The sequence below is a fragment of the Pinus tabuliformis genome, chromosome 9 (assembly GCF_031772625.1).
Source record: "Pinus tabuliformis cultivar Carrire ecotype Pingquan chromosome 9, CPIR1, whole genome shotgun sequence".
NCBI classification, from domain to species: Eukaryota; Viridiplantae; Streptophyta; class Pinopsida; order Pinales; family Pinaceae; genus Pinus; species Pinus tabuliformis.
The window spans coordinates 1,815,610,719-1,815,627,173 of record NC_142307.1 but is presented as its reverse complement, the minus strand read 5'-3'; the positions used below and the strand labels follow the sequence as shown (position 1 = coordinate 1,815,627,173).

Genomic DNA, 16,455 nt, shown 5'->3' with positions numbered 1-16,455 from the left:
GAAGCTGAATGAAACTAAATAAATATTCTATCCAGAAGTCCCAATCGAGTCTTTGTTCTTCGTCTATGGCCATACAGCTAAAGTAGTTCTACCTAAACACGCGAAGCAACGCGGAATCTGCTGCCGATTGTGTTGACAAAAGAACATATTATCCAAATAAATAAATCTGTGGTGAGAAAAAACAGGAAGAGTCACTCCATTTGCATGTGCCAATGTGAATGCGCACTTTGGATTTCAACAAGAGAATCTTTGACTCTGACTAACTCATGTGAGCATGACATCTGGGACTGATTCACTCGCTTAGGAAAGAGCAAAGAAAATGCTCCGCTTCTGTGCAAGAGGATAACCTTTACAGGTCTTGATAGAGGATTTCAGAAATAATTGGCCACGGTGACCGAAGTCGTCGATTCCATCGATTCCAGTGAGTGGCCATATGACGGTACAGATAGTGAAGGCACAGACTCGGTACAGACTCATTTGTTATCCACCAACTCTATTTATTACCCTAAGACGACATCCCTCAACCAAGCAATAATTTCAGCTATTTGTGGTAGATTCGTTTTTTTGTTTCTCTCTAGTGGTAAGCCAAATTCCCTCACCTAGGTAATAATTTCAGGTAGTTGTGGTGATTTGTATTTTTCTCTTTCTCTCTAGTGTTTCATGGCATGATCTCTCTTGACTCCATTTTCTGTATGTTCATTCCAATCAGTCGTCTTCTCTTCATTGAAATCTTGAAACTGTTTTGATTTTGTGGTGTTTGTTTTGCCGTTTCAGAGTCTTCAAATATGCTACCGCTGTCCACTGATTGTAATATACTTCATTCCGTAACTAAGGCCGAGCTCACGATCCCGGAGACTTCCGGAGGATTAGAGCAACCAGCTGGAGAAGCAACTGGCACACTGTTGACAACAAAGGAGACGATACGCAGTGATCATGATGTAAGGTCCCACGGGAGATTGATTTCCAATGGAATCCATTATCTTCAGAATATTCCAGACGGTTATATCAGACCTCCCAGTGAGAGGCCAAGATTGAAAGAGGTGGTTTTATCAGACTGTATTCCCTTGGTGGATCTTGAGGATTTGAATGACTCTGCCAGGCATATGGTGATTCACAAGATTAGGCATGCCTGTCAGCAACATGGAATTTTTCAGGTGCTTTTCCTTTCCATTTCTCTTATAATACTACATATAAGCAGGCTTAGAGTAAAATATGATAATCCATTTAATTAGTTTCAAATTAACATTTAGATTCCTCTAAACATGGTGGGCTCTTCTATGCAGATAGCTTATGGATATTCCGTTTAAGAAGATTCAAATTAGCATTTAGAGTATCTTCACATGGTTAGCTCTATCACGCAGGGTTTGTTCTAGGTTTTATAACGCTGAGGATGCTTTCGAAGTTATATTACAAGTGAAAGCAGTGTACATCTATCTAGACATAGTTTTTATGTGATATATGAATAAAAAGATGACTCGTATATAAATTAGTATAGATTTATTTTAAATAGGGATTTAACATGAAGTTAGAGGGATTTAATTCTCTCACTTACAAATTTTTTTGTATGAGTTTATATTATTTAAATGTTTTGTATAGTTATTTTATTTTTTAATTTTTAAATTTTTTACCTTAGTGGACATGAGTAAAAGTTAAATTTTAATAATGGACAGAGTTACACATCATACTTCACCGTAGAATGGGCCTCTTGGCTCAAAAATTGAAAATTTCTTGTAATATTTTATTTTATATTGATGTGTATACTAGTCTAGATCTATTTTAATTTTGCATCTATTAAGTGTAGAGAGGGATTAAATCTCTTTTCACTCTATAAAAATTTTGCATCTTCATAGATTTGAGGCCTTTTAGTGCCATAGATTTGAGGCCTTTCAGTGGTTAGTAGAAAATCTGGGTTAGTTTAATTATTATCTAATTATAATAATAATTACTAATTTTACGCTATTGATTTGATTTTTATATTTTTTTTTCTTTTGACTTAGTCACCATGTTTACAAGACATTACAACATCTCTACCATACTAGAATTGAGAGTGACCATGGACATAACAAAGTAATTACCAAATATTATTACATCTTTACCACTAAGTTGGAGCTCCGGTTGGTAAAATAAATATAAAATAAGGTCCATATTATCCAAAAGAGTGATATCTACATTATGGATCACAAAAGTCTTAGATCTAGCCAAATCTATATTATTTTTTTTAATTAATATTTTTTAAATTTTATATGTCAATTCCATACTAAGAATGCAATAAATTACACATATCTTTTACAATGGAAAGTAAAAATATAAGAAATGTTTTACTATTCTTAATATAAAACTGATATCATATCAACTGATCATAAAATGAATTATACATCATGTAATATCAATAATATTATTTTTACATGTCATCTATTCACTAGTGAATATATTACATATACTCTTAACCCTAATTATTTTTTAATTATTCAATTACTTTATCTCTATGTAAAATTGATTTAAAATTAAAATTAATTTTTTTTTTTTTAATTTATTGTTTATCCTATTTTTTCTCATTAAAATTTTTATATTTTATAAAATAAAATATATATATAATTAATTTAATTTCTGTTAAATTATTAATTAAAATTTTATTTATAAATGATAACATGTAAGCGAATATCTTTTTGTAAGCCCGATATCCTCGGTTTCCGGCAAAAAGATAAAAGGCAACAGAAAAGTTAAAACTAACAAAAAGACAATTTTGAGCGATTCTAGTACAAAACTTATTAGAGTTGCACATCTTTTTCGACCAAACTTATATCACCTATTGCCATGGAAAACTCTTTCTCAAAACAAACCTTAAAAATAATATATTTCAAAATATTCGAATGATTGAAAAAATGCAAGATGTTTAACCTACAATATACTTCAACCCTTTTGGCAATTGCTTACCAAGCAAATTGGTGTTGTGAATACTGGAATTATTCACAGTTTCGAGCATGCAATCAAAATCTACGTAGGAGATGATAATGTTGTGTGTATCGAACGCCTTGTTTCTCTCCTTACAGTGTTGTACTGAGATAAATGTATTGGATACTAAAGCTGGGTGTTAGTTTTTTTCTTTAATTATTTAATTTTATTTATTTATTTGTAATTATTAATTTGTATTTAAGTGGGTTATTTAGGTTATAAATAAGAAAGTTTTGGATATTAATTTAGTGTTTAGTTTGATTACAATTTTAAATTTACATAATAATAATAATATAATGAAAAATCTGTGATAATTTATTTGTAAAATCAATACTAATTATAGTTATTACTGGTTATTATTAACTTATTTCTACTATTAAAGAAAATATCACTAACTATTATAGACAAATACAAATTAAATATAATGCTTTTAGGTCTTAGTGAATTAACCTATTTCCGAAAACAACATGCCATATCAGATCCAATACCCGCCTGCTGATCGAAAGGGAAGTCCGCACTGCCAGACCAGAGAGAGGAGAAGTCCCCTTATGACTCGCCAAGTCTAACTGTTACCTCGATTATTTATTTATTTTCCTTATATATGCGCATACTTTTTATGCTTTTTTCAGAAGGCATACCTTTTATGCCGTCCTGATTTTGAATAATAAAAAACAACCGATTTAAATTGAAACTTGAAAATACACTGTCAAACGCATAACATAAGTCTATTTCATATCCCCAACTGCTTCACAATGTCTGCTCAGATTGTAAATCACGGAGTGCACGAAAAGGTGATCCAGAATATGCTGGACGTTGCTAGAGAATTCTTCACTATGCCAGCGGAAAACAGAGCGCTTTTGTATTCAGAGGACCCTTCTCGTGTTGTACGCCTGTCAACTAGCTTTAACATCCAGAAAGAGAATGTTTTCAATTGGAGGGACTACCTGAGACACCACTGTCATCCTTTGGAAGATTATATTGATTCTTGGCCTGCAAAACCTGCAGCTTACAGGTGCATATAACGGAGATTCCATTTACTATTTTTTATGCATCTGTACTACTAACGATAGTAACTTGGTGTTTGATGTGAAAATGCAGGGAAGTTGCTAGTAAATATTGCAGGGAGGTTAGAGCGCTGATTTTAAAATTGCTGTCTGTCATATCAGAGAGCCTGGGGCTGGAACCCGACTTTCTGAATAAAGCACTTGGAAAACACGGACAACATATGGCAATAAATTATTATCCACGCTGCCCAAACCCAGAGCTCACCTATGGCTTACCAAGTCATACGGATCCTAATGCTCTCACGGTTCTTCTTCAAGACCAAATATCAGGATTACAATTGCTTATGAACGGAAGATGGGTTGCAGTTCCTCCCATCCCAAACGCCTTCGTTGTCAACATTGGAGACCAATTACAGGTATGGTGTGTGATTAAGTAATGAAATTGCTCTGAAAAGGGTTTTTTCTCAAACAATAAACAATAGTAATAGTTTTTTTTATATATCATTTTGATGTCTTGCTGTGTTCGAAACTTCAAAAATATAATTTACTACTATCCCTGTTCATCAGTCTGATCAGTGTAGGTCTACAATCACATTGTCTAGCAAAACAAAAGTAAGTGGTTTAATTCTGTGATGATATGGTTCTTCTGTCTGTTCCAGGTTTTGAGCAATGGAATATACAAAAGCGCAATCCACCGCGCAATAGTGAATCCCTCGGAATCTCGTATCTCTATTCCAACGTTCTACTGCCCTTCTCCTGATGCAGTGATTGAACCTGCCGATTTGTTAATAAACCCCGATAATCCTGTTCGTTACCGCAAATTCACCTACCAAGAATACTATCACAAGTTTTGGAGCGGAGGTCTGGATGGTAAGACCTGCCTGGATTATTTTAATGTTGATGAAGTTGGAAATAATTAATTCCTACTTGTTTATAGTTGTAATTTTCTAATTGAGGAGTCTGTTCCTACATAATAGGAATAAGCCAGAATATAGTTTCTCCTAGTTTAGTGTGTCGTTGAGAGAATCTCTCAACCACACTACTGTACGTCTAAGATAACATTTCTATCTTAAGACTATTGATTGTATAAATATGTGTGTAATTTCCTCATTCAATAATTAATAGAATATATTGACTGTCTATAATTTTATCTTGGTATCAGAGCCTATGAGGGCCTGGCCCCTCCTGGGCTTGGCCCCTCCTGGGCATAGAGAAATAAACTACTTTCGTTTGTGTTTGTCCATCATCGTGGGTCGATGGAGATACCAGAGATTGCTGCCTGTCACAGTGATGAGGGTTTGTTGAACAAAATAGAGGACATAGCGTGGAGAGGAGAGAGTAATGAAGGCGTCCGACTGGTAGAGACTGTCGGATGAGTTTTAGCTAAAGAAATCAATCCACAGATCAAAGCCAGAATGATCTGGGCGTAGAGAAAACAATCTGCAACAGGATCTCGATAGCATTTCGGAAAATTCCTCTGCATTTTCACCGATTCTGCTGCCAATCCATAAATATTTATGGTAAAGTTTGAATACCAAGTTTTCGCTGCAAATAGGGAGTTAGATATCGTCCAGATCGGTCACGGGAGAGTCGAGTTCGGTGCAGTTTTATGTTTGATCTGTTTCTGCTAGTTTTAAGGCCATAAAAAGTCTCGAACAAGGCGAAGATCGGGGAAGGCTATGAAAATCTCGGTTTTAGCTATGGCAATGATTGAAAATGGTGGTAAAGGCATGGGAATTGGCCCAAGTCCCGGACTCTGGCTTGATAAATTTTAGCCGCATGTCTTCCGATGTGGATCCCAGCGCGAGGTAAGAAAATCCGAGCTCAAGCGTTTTTATTCAGCTCGAGAATGTTCGTATTCCGCAAACTTTTGAGCAAAATGCACAAAAAAATGTCCAGGAAAGTGCACCGAAATTAGAGCAGAGTTCGGTGCAAAATATTCTTCAACATGAAAATAATCTGCCGAGTAATTATGATAATGTAAATGAAAAAGTTTGCGGTAATGTTAACGAGAGCATCGATCAAAATGTTGAAGGTGGATGCCGTCACTACAACAATTCTGGAGCTGATGACGAAGTGAATGGTCAGCATGTTAGTGAAGGCATTGATCTTTGCATTGCTGCTGGTGTCTATCATTCTACCGATGGGGGATAGATAGAACTTGAAAAGAGGTAAATTCTGCTACTCCTCAACAGATCAGGGCTGCCTCAATCGACAATCGTGGTGGTTGCGTGTATTGAGGTTGCGAGAAGCTACAGCTTGGATGAATTCGCAGCTCTCTCGGTGGTGCAGTGTGTGGAAATTATTTACTCGTTGGCTCCTCGAAGCCCTTGGCCGCTTCCCATTTACAATAACTCGGGTTGTTGCGGATTTGCACATGGCGTATGCTGCAGACCCAGAGGAACCCCGGATCGTATATTTCTGCTACGCCGAGGTTGGGGCTTGGGATTTTGATCCAGATCTGTGTTACTGTTCGATTCCGCAAGCTTGGGGAGATCAGGATCTGCTGGTGTGCTACGTGAACCATGGAGATCCTTGGCGAATCTTCTGCTGCTAGATCACCCGTGTCGATGTGTGAATCCTGCTCGGATCTGGTGCGTGTTGAAATTATAATTTCAACTGCAGTGAACAGAACAGCAGCAGCTACTTTATTCATTTGTCTTGATCCGGCGCCCCACATTTTTTCCCGATCTTTTAAGTCACCACATTACCATCTTTTCACTCTTTAATTATTTTTGAGTTCCTGAAGGATGAAGATCAGATACAACACTACATCATTACTTCTCAACAACCATATTAATGAGCAGAACGACTAAAAGAGAAAAGAACCAGCCTCGAGCCGACGTAGCATTTATCAGTCATAGATTTCATCACCACTGACTCAAGAAATATAACAAAAGATCAAATCTGTTAATCATGAGCAGCAGAGACTTCATCAGCAAGTTAAAGTGGTGAAGACCCTTTCCCGCACTATAAAATGCAGACACAGCAGAGTAGAAAAACATAGATTGAAAGTTCTTTTGTAACACACAGCAGTGTAGAACAAGAGAGTTTTTTTTGTATTGCACAGCAGTGCTGAAATTTTCTAAGATAGTTGTTTTGTGGAACTTAAGCGTTCTTGTTGTAATCCCTCTGTCAAGAGGAAGATGCTCTTAAGCATAATCTTTTATGAAGATCCCTCTATGTGAGGAAGACTTAGTTTTAGCACTTAGTTTATTTTTATAAATAGAAATTTCTTTTTGCCTGTTGCTGTTACACCGTAAGTCGAAAAATACTTGACGTCAAAAATCCCTGTTGCTGTTACACCGTAACTCAAAAAATACTTGACGTAAAAAATTTACATTGCTGCAACGCCACGAACAGCGTTGCTGCAACACAAGTTACAACAACTGGAAAAAAACTGTGTTGCTGCAACACTATTTCCAGAGAACGAATTTTTCTGTTTTTCTGAGTTAAAAACAGAGTATTTTTCTGTGTCAAAAACAGAGTATTATTTTGATCAGTTTTTTATCCTGAGGCAAAGTAGAGTATTATTTTATGCTCTGTTCTTGTGTTTTTGAATTATCAGAAAACAGAGTATTACTCTCTGTTCATATTTTTGTTGTTTCGAAATTTATCAGATAATTCTCAACAGTGGAAATAGAGGATTTTTCCACTGTATTTTGTTTGGAATAACCAAAAATTCCCGACATGGTATCAAAGCTTGTCCAGGTTCTTTGAAGACATCAAAGAAGCTGAAGGAAGATTTTTTGCTGCAACAAATTATCCAGCAGAGCGAAAACACTGTGAAGGTATTTTCCAGATTAGTTTTTTGTGTAGCTGCTGAAGACAATTAAGTGATTTTTTTTTACAGTCAAGTATTGCAACAATGGCCAGCACTAGCGTGGGTATGTTTAATACCCAACTCCCACAGTCCAATGGGAAAAATTATGACTACTGGGCAATAACCATGAGAGCCGTGTTTGCCTCACAAGATTTATGGGAACTTGTTGAATATGGATTTGAAGAACCAGCAAATGAAGAAGATTTTATTGGATTAAATCAGGCACAGAAAGAGCTGTTGAAGAGCAATAAGAAGAAGGAATCAAAAGCCTTTGTACTTTTATATCAAGCAGTGCATGAGAGTGTGTTTCCGAGAATAGCAGCAGCCAAGACATCCAGAGAAGCATGGCAACCTCTCAAGACAGCCTATCAAGGCATGGAGAAAGTGAAGACAGCAAAACTACAGTTGCCAAGGAAAGATTTTGAGAACCTGCATATGAAGGAGTCACACAATATTGACTCATTCTTCACACAAGCAATTGGTTTGGTCACACAGATAAGGTCTCATGGAGAAACTCTTCAAGAAAGGAGGATTGTGGAGAAACTATTGAGGTGCCTACCCTCAAAGTTTGATGTGATTGTCACCAGCGTAGAAGAGACAAAGGATCTCTCAAATTTTTCAGTTGATGAACTTCATGCATCACTGATAACACATGAGCAGATGTTGAGTAGAAATGAAAACTCATCTCTAGAGCAAGCCTTCAAGACCCAGATGTCATTTGGAAGAGGAAGAGGTCAAGGCTGAGGAAACAAGAGAGGAAGAGGTAGAACCCAATACAGAGGCAGAAGAAACAGTCCAGCAAACATTCAAGGAAGAGGCAGCAATCCAAATCAGAACCAAGGCCATGGCAGCAGTCAACAAAGTGGACAACATCATGCTCAAGGACAAAGGTATGAAAAATCCAATGTCCAATGTTATTATTGTAAAAAATATGGGCACTATGCAAATGAATGTAGGAAGAAGCAGCATGATATGAGTAATAGATCTAGTGCAAATATCACTAGAGAAAATATCAGTCAAGATAATGTGTTGTTAGTTTGTAATATGGATGAAACAAACATTGAAGATATATGGTTTCTAGATTCTGGTTGCAGCAACCATATGACAGGAAACATAGCACTGTTTTCTGCTTTAGATCATATTGTGCAGTCACGAGTCACACTTGGGACTGATAATAAAATTTCTGTTATGGGAAAAGGAGAAGTTAAAATATTTACAAAGAAAGGTGAAAAGAAAACCATAGCAGATGTCTATTATGTTCCTGGAATGAAGTGTAATCTCTTGAGTATTGGACAGCTTGTTCAGAAGGGTTACAATGTTTTCTTTAAGAATGATGTATGCACAATCATGGACAGATTACCCAGCAAACGTTGTATTGCTGAAGTGAAGATGACAAGGAATAGGATGTTCCCTCTCAGAATAAAAGCAGATTTGAAAAATAAAGAAGTAGTTGCAACAGTGACACAAGAGGCTCTCCAAAGCGTACCAAAGGATGAAAATTGGTTGTGGCATTTGAGATTTGGACATCTCAACTTTGGATGTCTTAATTTGTTGAGTAGAAGAGGAATGGTAAGAGGATTACCATTGATAGAAAAGCCAGACAGCCTTTGTGAAGGTTGTATATTAGGAAAACAACACAGAGAAAGTTTTCCAACTCGGAAAAGCATAAGGGAAAAATCACCTCTAGAAATTGTCCACTCAGATTTATGTGGACCGATGCAAGCTCCATCACTTGCAGGAAGCCAATATTTTCTAACATTTATTGATGACTGTACTAGAAAGACGTGGGTTTATTTTCTGAAGAATAAGAGTGAAGTGTTTGAAAATTTTCAAAATTTCAAAGCACTTGTAGAAAATCAAAGTGGGCTGTGTATCAAGGTTTTGAGAACTGACAGAGGAGGTGAGTATATCTCCAAAGAAATTTTACGTTTTTGCAGAGAAAATGGAATTCATAAGCAATTTACAGCAAGGTACACCCCGCAGCAAAATGGAGTTGCTGAAAGGAAAAACAGAACAATCATGGATATAGCGAGGAGCATGTTGAAGGCAAAGCATTTGCCAAATGATTATTGGGCTGAAGCTGTACACTGTGCAGTATATATTTTGAATAGATGTCCTACAAAAGCAGTGATGAACAAAGTGCCAGAAGAAGCATGGAGTATGAGAAATCAAGGAGTCACCCACATGAAAGTTTTTGGTTGTGTGGCTTATGCACACATTCCAGATCAGCTAAGGAAGAAATTGGACAGGAAATGGGAGAAATGTATTTTCATTGGATACAGTGAAGAATCCAAAGCTTACATGTTATATATCCCATCCACCAAGAAGTTTTTTGTGAGCAGAGATGTTCAATTTACTGAAGAGGAAGCTTGGGATTGACGCATAGAGAAAACAGTTAATGTTAAAAACTGTTTGTCTCATGATGATGATGATGAGGAGTTGGCTGAAACACATCCCCAAACAGCAGCACCAACAACAGAACAGCAAGAGACACCCTTGAGGAGAAATGAGAGTGCTTCTCCAAGCACACCACAAGGAGGAAATTCAAGTGCATCTACAAGCACTTGGACACCGAATGAAAGAGGTAAGAAATTCAGAAATTTAAGTGATATTTATGATGAAGGAATGAATTCCCTGTTTGCTTTGTATTGTCCGTTGATGACCCTGTTCATTTCAAAGATGCAATTAAAGATAAGAAATGGATAGAAGCTATGGATGAGGAGATAAATGCAATAGAAAGAAATAAGACATGGGATTTAGTTGAGCTACCAAAAGGTAAAGAAGTCATTGGAGTTAAATGGGTCTACAAGACCAAGAGTAATGCTGAAGGAAAGATAGAAAGGCATAAAGCAAGACTTGTTGTCAAGGGATACAAGCAGCAGTATGGGAGAGATTATGAGGAGACTTTCGCACCGGTTCCAAGAATGGAAACCGTGAGAGCAGTGCTGTCCATAGCATCACAAAACAAATGGAAAGTTTACCAAATGGACTTGAAGTCAACATTCTTGAATGGAGTATTAATGGAAGAGGTTTACATTGAGCAACCTCTAGGCTATGAGAAGAAAGGCCAAGAGCAAAAAGTCTGCAGATTGAAGAAAGCTCTTTATGGGCTGAAGCAAGCACCAAGAGCATGGTACAATATGATAGATTCATATCTACTGGAAAACAGATTTGAGAAGTGTGAGGGAGAACCCACTGTTTACATCAAAGAAAAGGACTGTAAAATTTTAATTGTTGTGTTATATGTTGATGATGTGATTTTTACAGGTAATGATGACTACCTCATTGAAAATTTCAAATCAGTCATGAAAGAAGAATTTGAGATGACTGACATGGGTTTGCTGAGATAATTCTTAGGAATAGAAGTAGATCAAAATGAAAATGGAATTTTTATTTCACAGGAAAAATATGTAAATGAAGTGTTGAGCAGATTTAACATGCAGGACAGCAAGGCAGCGATCACTCCCACAGTGATGGGATTAAAACTCAGCAAAGAAGACAGAAACAAAGATTTTGACCCTACTGTGTACAAGAGCATAGTTGGCAGCCTTATGTATTTGACTACAACTAGGCCAGACATAATGTATGTTGTTAGTTTATTTTCCAGATTCATGGAGAAGCCAAAAGAAACACATTGGCAGGCATCAAAGAGAATTCTGAGATATGTTAAAGGTACAAAAAGGTATGGCATATTTTATACTGTTTCAGAATGTTCAGATTTAGTTGGATACACAGATAGTGATTGGGCTGGAAGTGTAGATGACCGGAAAAGAACATCTGGTTACATTTTTCACATAGGTTCAGGAGCCATTTCATGGGCTTCTAAGAAACAGCCAATTCTGGCATTGTCTACAGCAGAAGCAGAGTATGTGGCAGCTACAGTAGCAGCATGTCAAGCGGTTTGGATGAGGAGAATGTTGAGAAGTCTATACCACGAGCAGGAAACAACAACGGTTATTTTTTGTGACAATAGCTCAGCTATTGCATTATCCAAGAACTTTGTATTCCACAAGAGAACAAAACACATAGACACAAAGTTTCACTACATCAGAGAATTGGTGAACAATGGAGAAATCATTTTACAACATTGTAGGACTCAGGAACAAGTTGCGGATATTCTGACAAAGCCATTGGATCAGAAAAGTTTTGAGTTTTTAAGGAAATTTCTGGGTATGACTGATAACCCAACAGTTGAAATTAAAGGGGAGTGTTGAAATTATAATTTCAACTGCAGTGAAAAGAACAACAGCAGCTACTTTATTCATTTGTCGTGATCCGGCGCCCCACATTTTATCCCGATCTTTTAAGTCACCGCCATTACCATCTTTTCACTCTTTAATTATTTTTAAGTTCCCGAATGATGAAGATCAGATACAACACTACATCATTACTTCTCAACAACCATATTAATGAGCAGAACGGCTGAAAGAGAAAAGAACCAGCCTCGAGCTGACGTAGCATTTATCAGTCATAGATTTCATCACCACCGACTCATGATATACAGCAAAAGATCAAATCTGTTAATCATGAGCAGCAGAGACTTCATCAGCAAGTTAAAGCGGTGAAGACCCTTTCCCGCACTATAAAATGAAGACACAGCAGAGTAGAAAAACATAGATTGAAAGTTCTTTTGTAATACACAGCAGTGTAGAACAAGAGAGTTTTTTTTGTATTGCACAACAGTGCTGAAATTTTCTGAGATAGTTGTTTTGTGGAACTGAAGCGTTCCTGTTGTAATCCCTCTGTCAAGAGGAAGATGCTCTTAAGCATAATATTTTATGAAGATCCCTCTATGTGAGGAAGAATTAGTTTTAGCACTTAGTTTATTTTTATAAATAGAAGTTTCTTTCTGCCTGTTGTTGTTACACCGTAAGTCGAAAAATACTTGATGTCAAAAATCCTTGTTGCTGTTACACCGTAACTCAAAAAATACTTGACGTCAAAAATTTACGTTGCTGCAACACCACGAACAACGTTTCTGCAACACAAGTTACAGCAACTGAAAAAAAACTGTGTTGCTGCAACACCGTTTCCAGAGAACAAATTTTTCTGTTTTTCTGAGTTAAAAACAGAGTATTTTTCTCTATCAAAAACAGAGTATTATTTTGATCAGTTTTTGATCCTGAGTCAAAGTAGAGTATTATTTTATGCTTTGTTCTTATGTTTTTGAATTATCAGAAAACAGAGTATTACTCTCTGTTCATATTTTTGTTGTTTCGGAATTTATCAGAAAATTCTCAACAGTGGAAACAGAGGATTTCTTCACTGTATTTTGTTTGGAATAACCAGAAATTCCGGACAGTGCGGTGAGCGTGGAGACATGATCTGCTGCAAAGGAAGCGTGGATCAGTAACGAAGGGGCCGAAGGTACGTGCTCACAGTGGTCGTTGAGATCGGTGTAGCCACTGCCAAGCTGTGGTGTGGAGGTCAAGCCGGAGGCCGACCTGTGTCAGTTTCAATCCACGAGATCGAAGCACCGGAAAGTGGAGTAGATTAAATACATAATATTGGCTGAGGAGGATCGATCAGTGATCGGTGCCAGCTATCTGAAGTCTGCAGGGTGGTGCTGCTCATGAGGAGCTGTGTAATGTCGGAGGTCTGCAATTGTAGCAGTCTCATGCAGAGTTGCAGAGACTGAAATGAATACCTGAAGAGGAGCTGTGGAACGATGTAGTGGATCTGGTGATCTGCCTGTGGTGGATCTGCATGAGGCGTGACGCATTTGCCATTCTGCAATCGTGTATTCACAGACAGATCTGTGTGGATATCATAGGCAGAGGATTGGTATTCATCAAATTTCTCTATTTGGGATTTTTGAAACGTTTAATTGGCTGAATTGTTTAAATATGACGGCGAATTTTGGTCGGTGGGAAGCCGATCCTTTTTTCTCAGCTGACGAGGATGTGCAAGACTCCGCTGACAGGTAGGAATCCGCATACAGAAGTTGGGTGTCTGCTCGGAATGCAACAGACACAGATCCAAGTTACGGTGAGAATTTGGACAATTCAGTTGATATTCTGAGATGGGAGCTACAGACCGCCCTTGGCACTGCCAAATGGCAGCTGGATGAGTTTGAAAGGGCTGTAAAGTCAAGTTACCTGGGGAGAGATGTAGATGCAAGCGACAGGCATCAACAGTTTGTTATGGCTCAAGAGCAAAGCAAAGAAAAAGCTCAACATCCCACCGAAGATTTCGAAGATAATATATTCCTGTTTCACATTCCACACGCCAGGGTGTGACAACACTTTTCCATGGATTGACTGACAATCTGAACATTTCTTCCATTTGAAGCATATTTTTGAATGCGGCAAAATGCACGTTTTTGGCTGCAAATAATTTTAAATCAAACGAAACTCTTTCTCTGCATGCATCCCGGTGATCCTGGTCGACATTTGGGAGTAATTTGCAGCAGTAGTAATCCTCTAGAAATGAGGACTAAAGCAAGAGGGAAGTGGGGCCTTCATACCAAGGTTCCCATGCCAGTGGTGGCGGTTTTATGCACACTATTCTTTCTTGCAGGTCTTTTCGGATCGATGTTCATCTCTTAGGACATTCCCGAGCAAGGGCCCTGGTAAAGCTCTGCAAGAAGAAGCCGTGCAAAAAAGTCATTTGAACGTTGTCCAGATTTGATGCCCGAGTGTGCGGTTTTCCATCAGAAGGAGCAGAGAGCAGCTGTGATGAGGTACAGGAAGAGGATGCTGAAGATGCAGCGGGGCGTGAAGTGAGATCATTGGCGGTACCTTTGTTTGTTCTCTGGATGTCCGTGCCTGTCCAACCATTGCCCTTTTCCTTCCCTCGATCTCTTCGCCTAACCAAGCGAAGAAGGATGGAGGAGAAATTGATCATTTGGTAGTGTTTAGTTTGTCCGCCAAGAGGTGTGAAGAGCGGAGCTGCAATGAGACTTTCGAAGCTCATTGAGAAAGGTGGAGGAGAAGCTGGAGCAGTGCCTCAGATTTGAAGCTGTGACCGCTCATCTCTGGAAAGCGCGAACAGTGGCGCTGGGAATGGAAGCCGAGGGTCTTGGAAACAAGGATTGCCTTACTGGCATAATCCATAGTATACCGCTGCGTCGTTTGTTTGCATTTCACTAGTATGTTTGGTGCAGATCATAAGTATTGAAATGATGTCATGTTATATATTGTTTTAAGAATGGTCATGTGAGTAAATTAAATCTGGTTGGAAAAATTTAATTTACTTATTGTGACAGTTAGCTTGGCAAACTATTGTCACGAAAATAAATCTATGTTGGAATTTGCCATCCCAAATAATCCAATGATCTCACCAATAGTAAAATAATCCAGGCAGGTCTTACTGTCTATTGGTATCATCAACAGTAAAATATCCAGGCAGGTCTTACAAACCAGCGTAAAAAACAGAAGAAAGTTCAGATGATTAGCGTAAAAAGCAGAAGAAAGTTCAGAAGATTTTCAGCGTTGCACATGAAGTTGAGTTGAACTGAATGTACTGTATGTTTGTCTGTTTTCTGGAATTGTAACGGAGAAAAGAACGCCCAAAGAACATTAGGCTTGTCGCATATGGGCTATTCATGTCCTACCTCCCCCTCCACTTTCTCGCCCGGAAATCCATTGCTAATCAACATCACAAAAAAAGTTGTGTAGGGATAGAAATTGTAATTAGGAGTTCATTAAAATTAGAGAATCACTTAATTGAGTGTTTAGGGTTCATTCATGTAGAGTGATGGATGAAGAGTTAAGTGTAGTTTAAATTTAGAGTGTGACTTAACTAAGTTAAGTGTCTATATGTTAAGATATTTTAGATAAGTACTTAGTTGAAAAAGATTAAATACCTTTCACCAAATTTATTGTAAGAATCATATTTTGTGTAATGTGAATTTATGTTTTCTCTTCTTTCCTTTTCCAACAAATTGATATCAGAAAAAGATTTTTCAACAAATTAATATCAGAAAAAGATTAAAACCCAAACGAGAAATTTTAATACAGCCAAAAACCACTGTAGGGAAAAATTTTAATGCTGCCATCAACCACCATGGCCGCATCCTCAAATAACAGAGTGTGGGAGAGGAGAGAGCCGCCAAGTGCCTCCGCCATAGAGTGATAAGCCATTTAATCTTTTAGTGGAAGGAAAGAATACAGAGCAGTGATTCCTTTTCATTTTTGCCGAGCCGTAGCCTCAAGCCAGCGGCTACTGTGTACGCAGCCAGTCTACAAGTCCGATTTGCTGAGCCGCCTTTAGGAAAAGAGATCCCCAGTTCTTGCGGCAACTTCTTTAGAGTGGAATTTCTAAGCTGCTGCTAGAAGAAAATTCGGTCTAAGTGAAATTCAAGGCAGAATGCATTTTTCTAAAAACCTAGAGTGGAATTTTTACGCTGCTGCTAGAAGAAAAGTCAGCGTAAGTGAAATGCGAGGTGGAATGCATCTTTCTAAAAACCGTGAAGAGCACGAGAAAATTCAATTAAAGTCACATGAAGAGCACGAGAAAATTCAATTAAAGTCACATGAGCTTATTTATTGGATTCCAAAGGTTTTATTTTAAGGTTTAATAGCAAGGCACGTGCATAAAACAAAATGGGCTTTCTTCGTATGTTTGAGAAAAGGATTTTCTTCATATATTTGAAGTATTAAAGATTTTCTTTATAAAAGTTTAAGTTGAACGTTATAAAAAGACTCACGTAGGGTTTTAATTGGTAAGGTATTT

The 16,455-nt window shown here is 37.7% G+C and overlaps 1 protein-coding gene across 1 annotated transcript; it reads left to right on the top strand.

Moving 5' to 3' along the window:
* Window positions 1–532: 532 nt before the first annotated feature.
* Window positions 533–5,006, top strand: LOC149156033 (protein DMR6-LIKE OXYGENASE 2-like). Its single transcript, XM_089441523.1, has 5 exons — window positions 533–580; window positions 775–1,154; window positions 3,717–3,964; window positions 4,051–4,372; window positions 4,616–5,006. Exons 2-5 carry the CDS (start codon window positions 786–788, stop codon window positions 4,874–4,876), a joined length of 1,200 nt encoding a protein of 399 aa, XP_089297649.1. The 5' UTR covers window positions 533–580; window positions 775–785; the 3' UTR covers window positions 4,877–5,006.
* The last annotated feature ends 11,449 nt before the right edge of the window (window positions 5,007–16,455 follow it).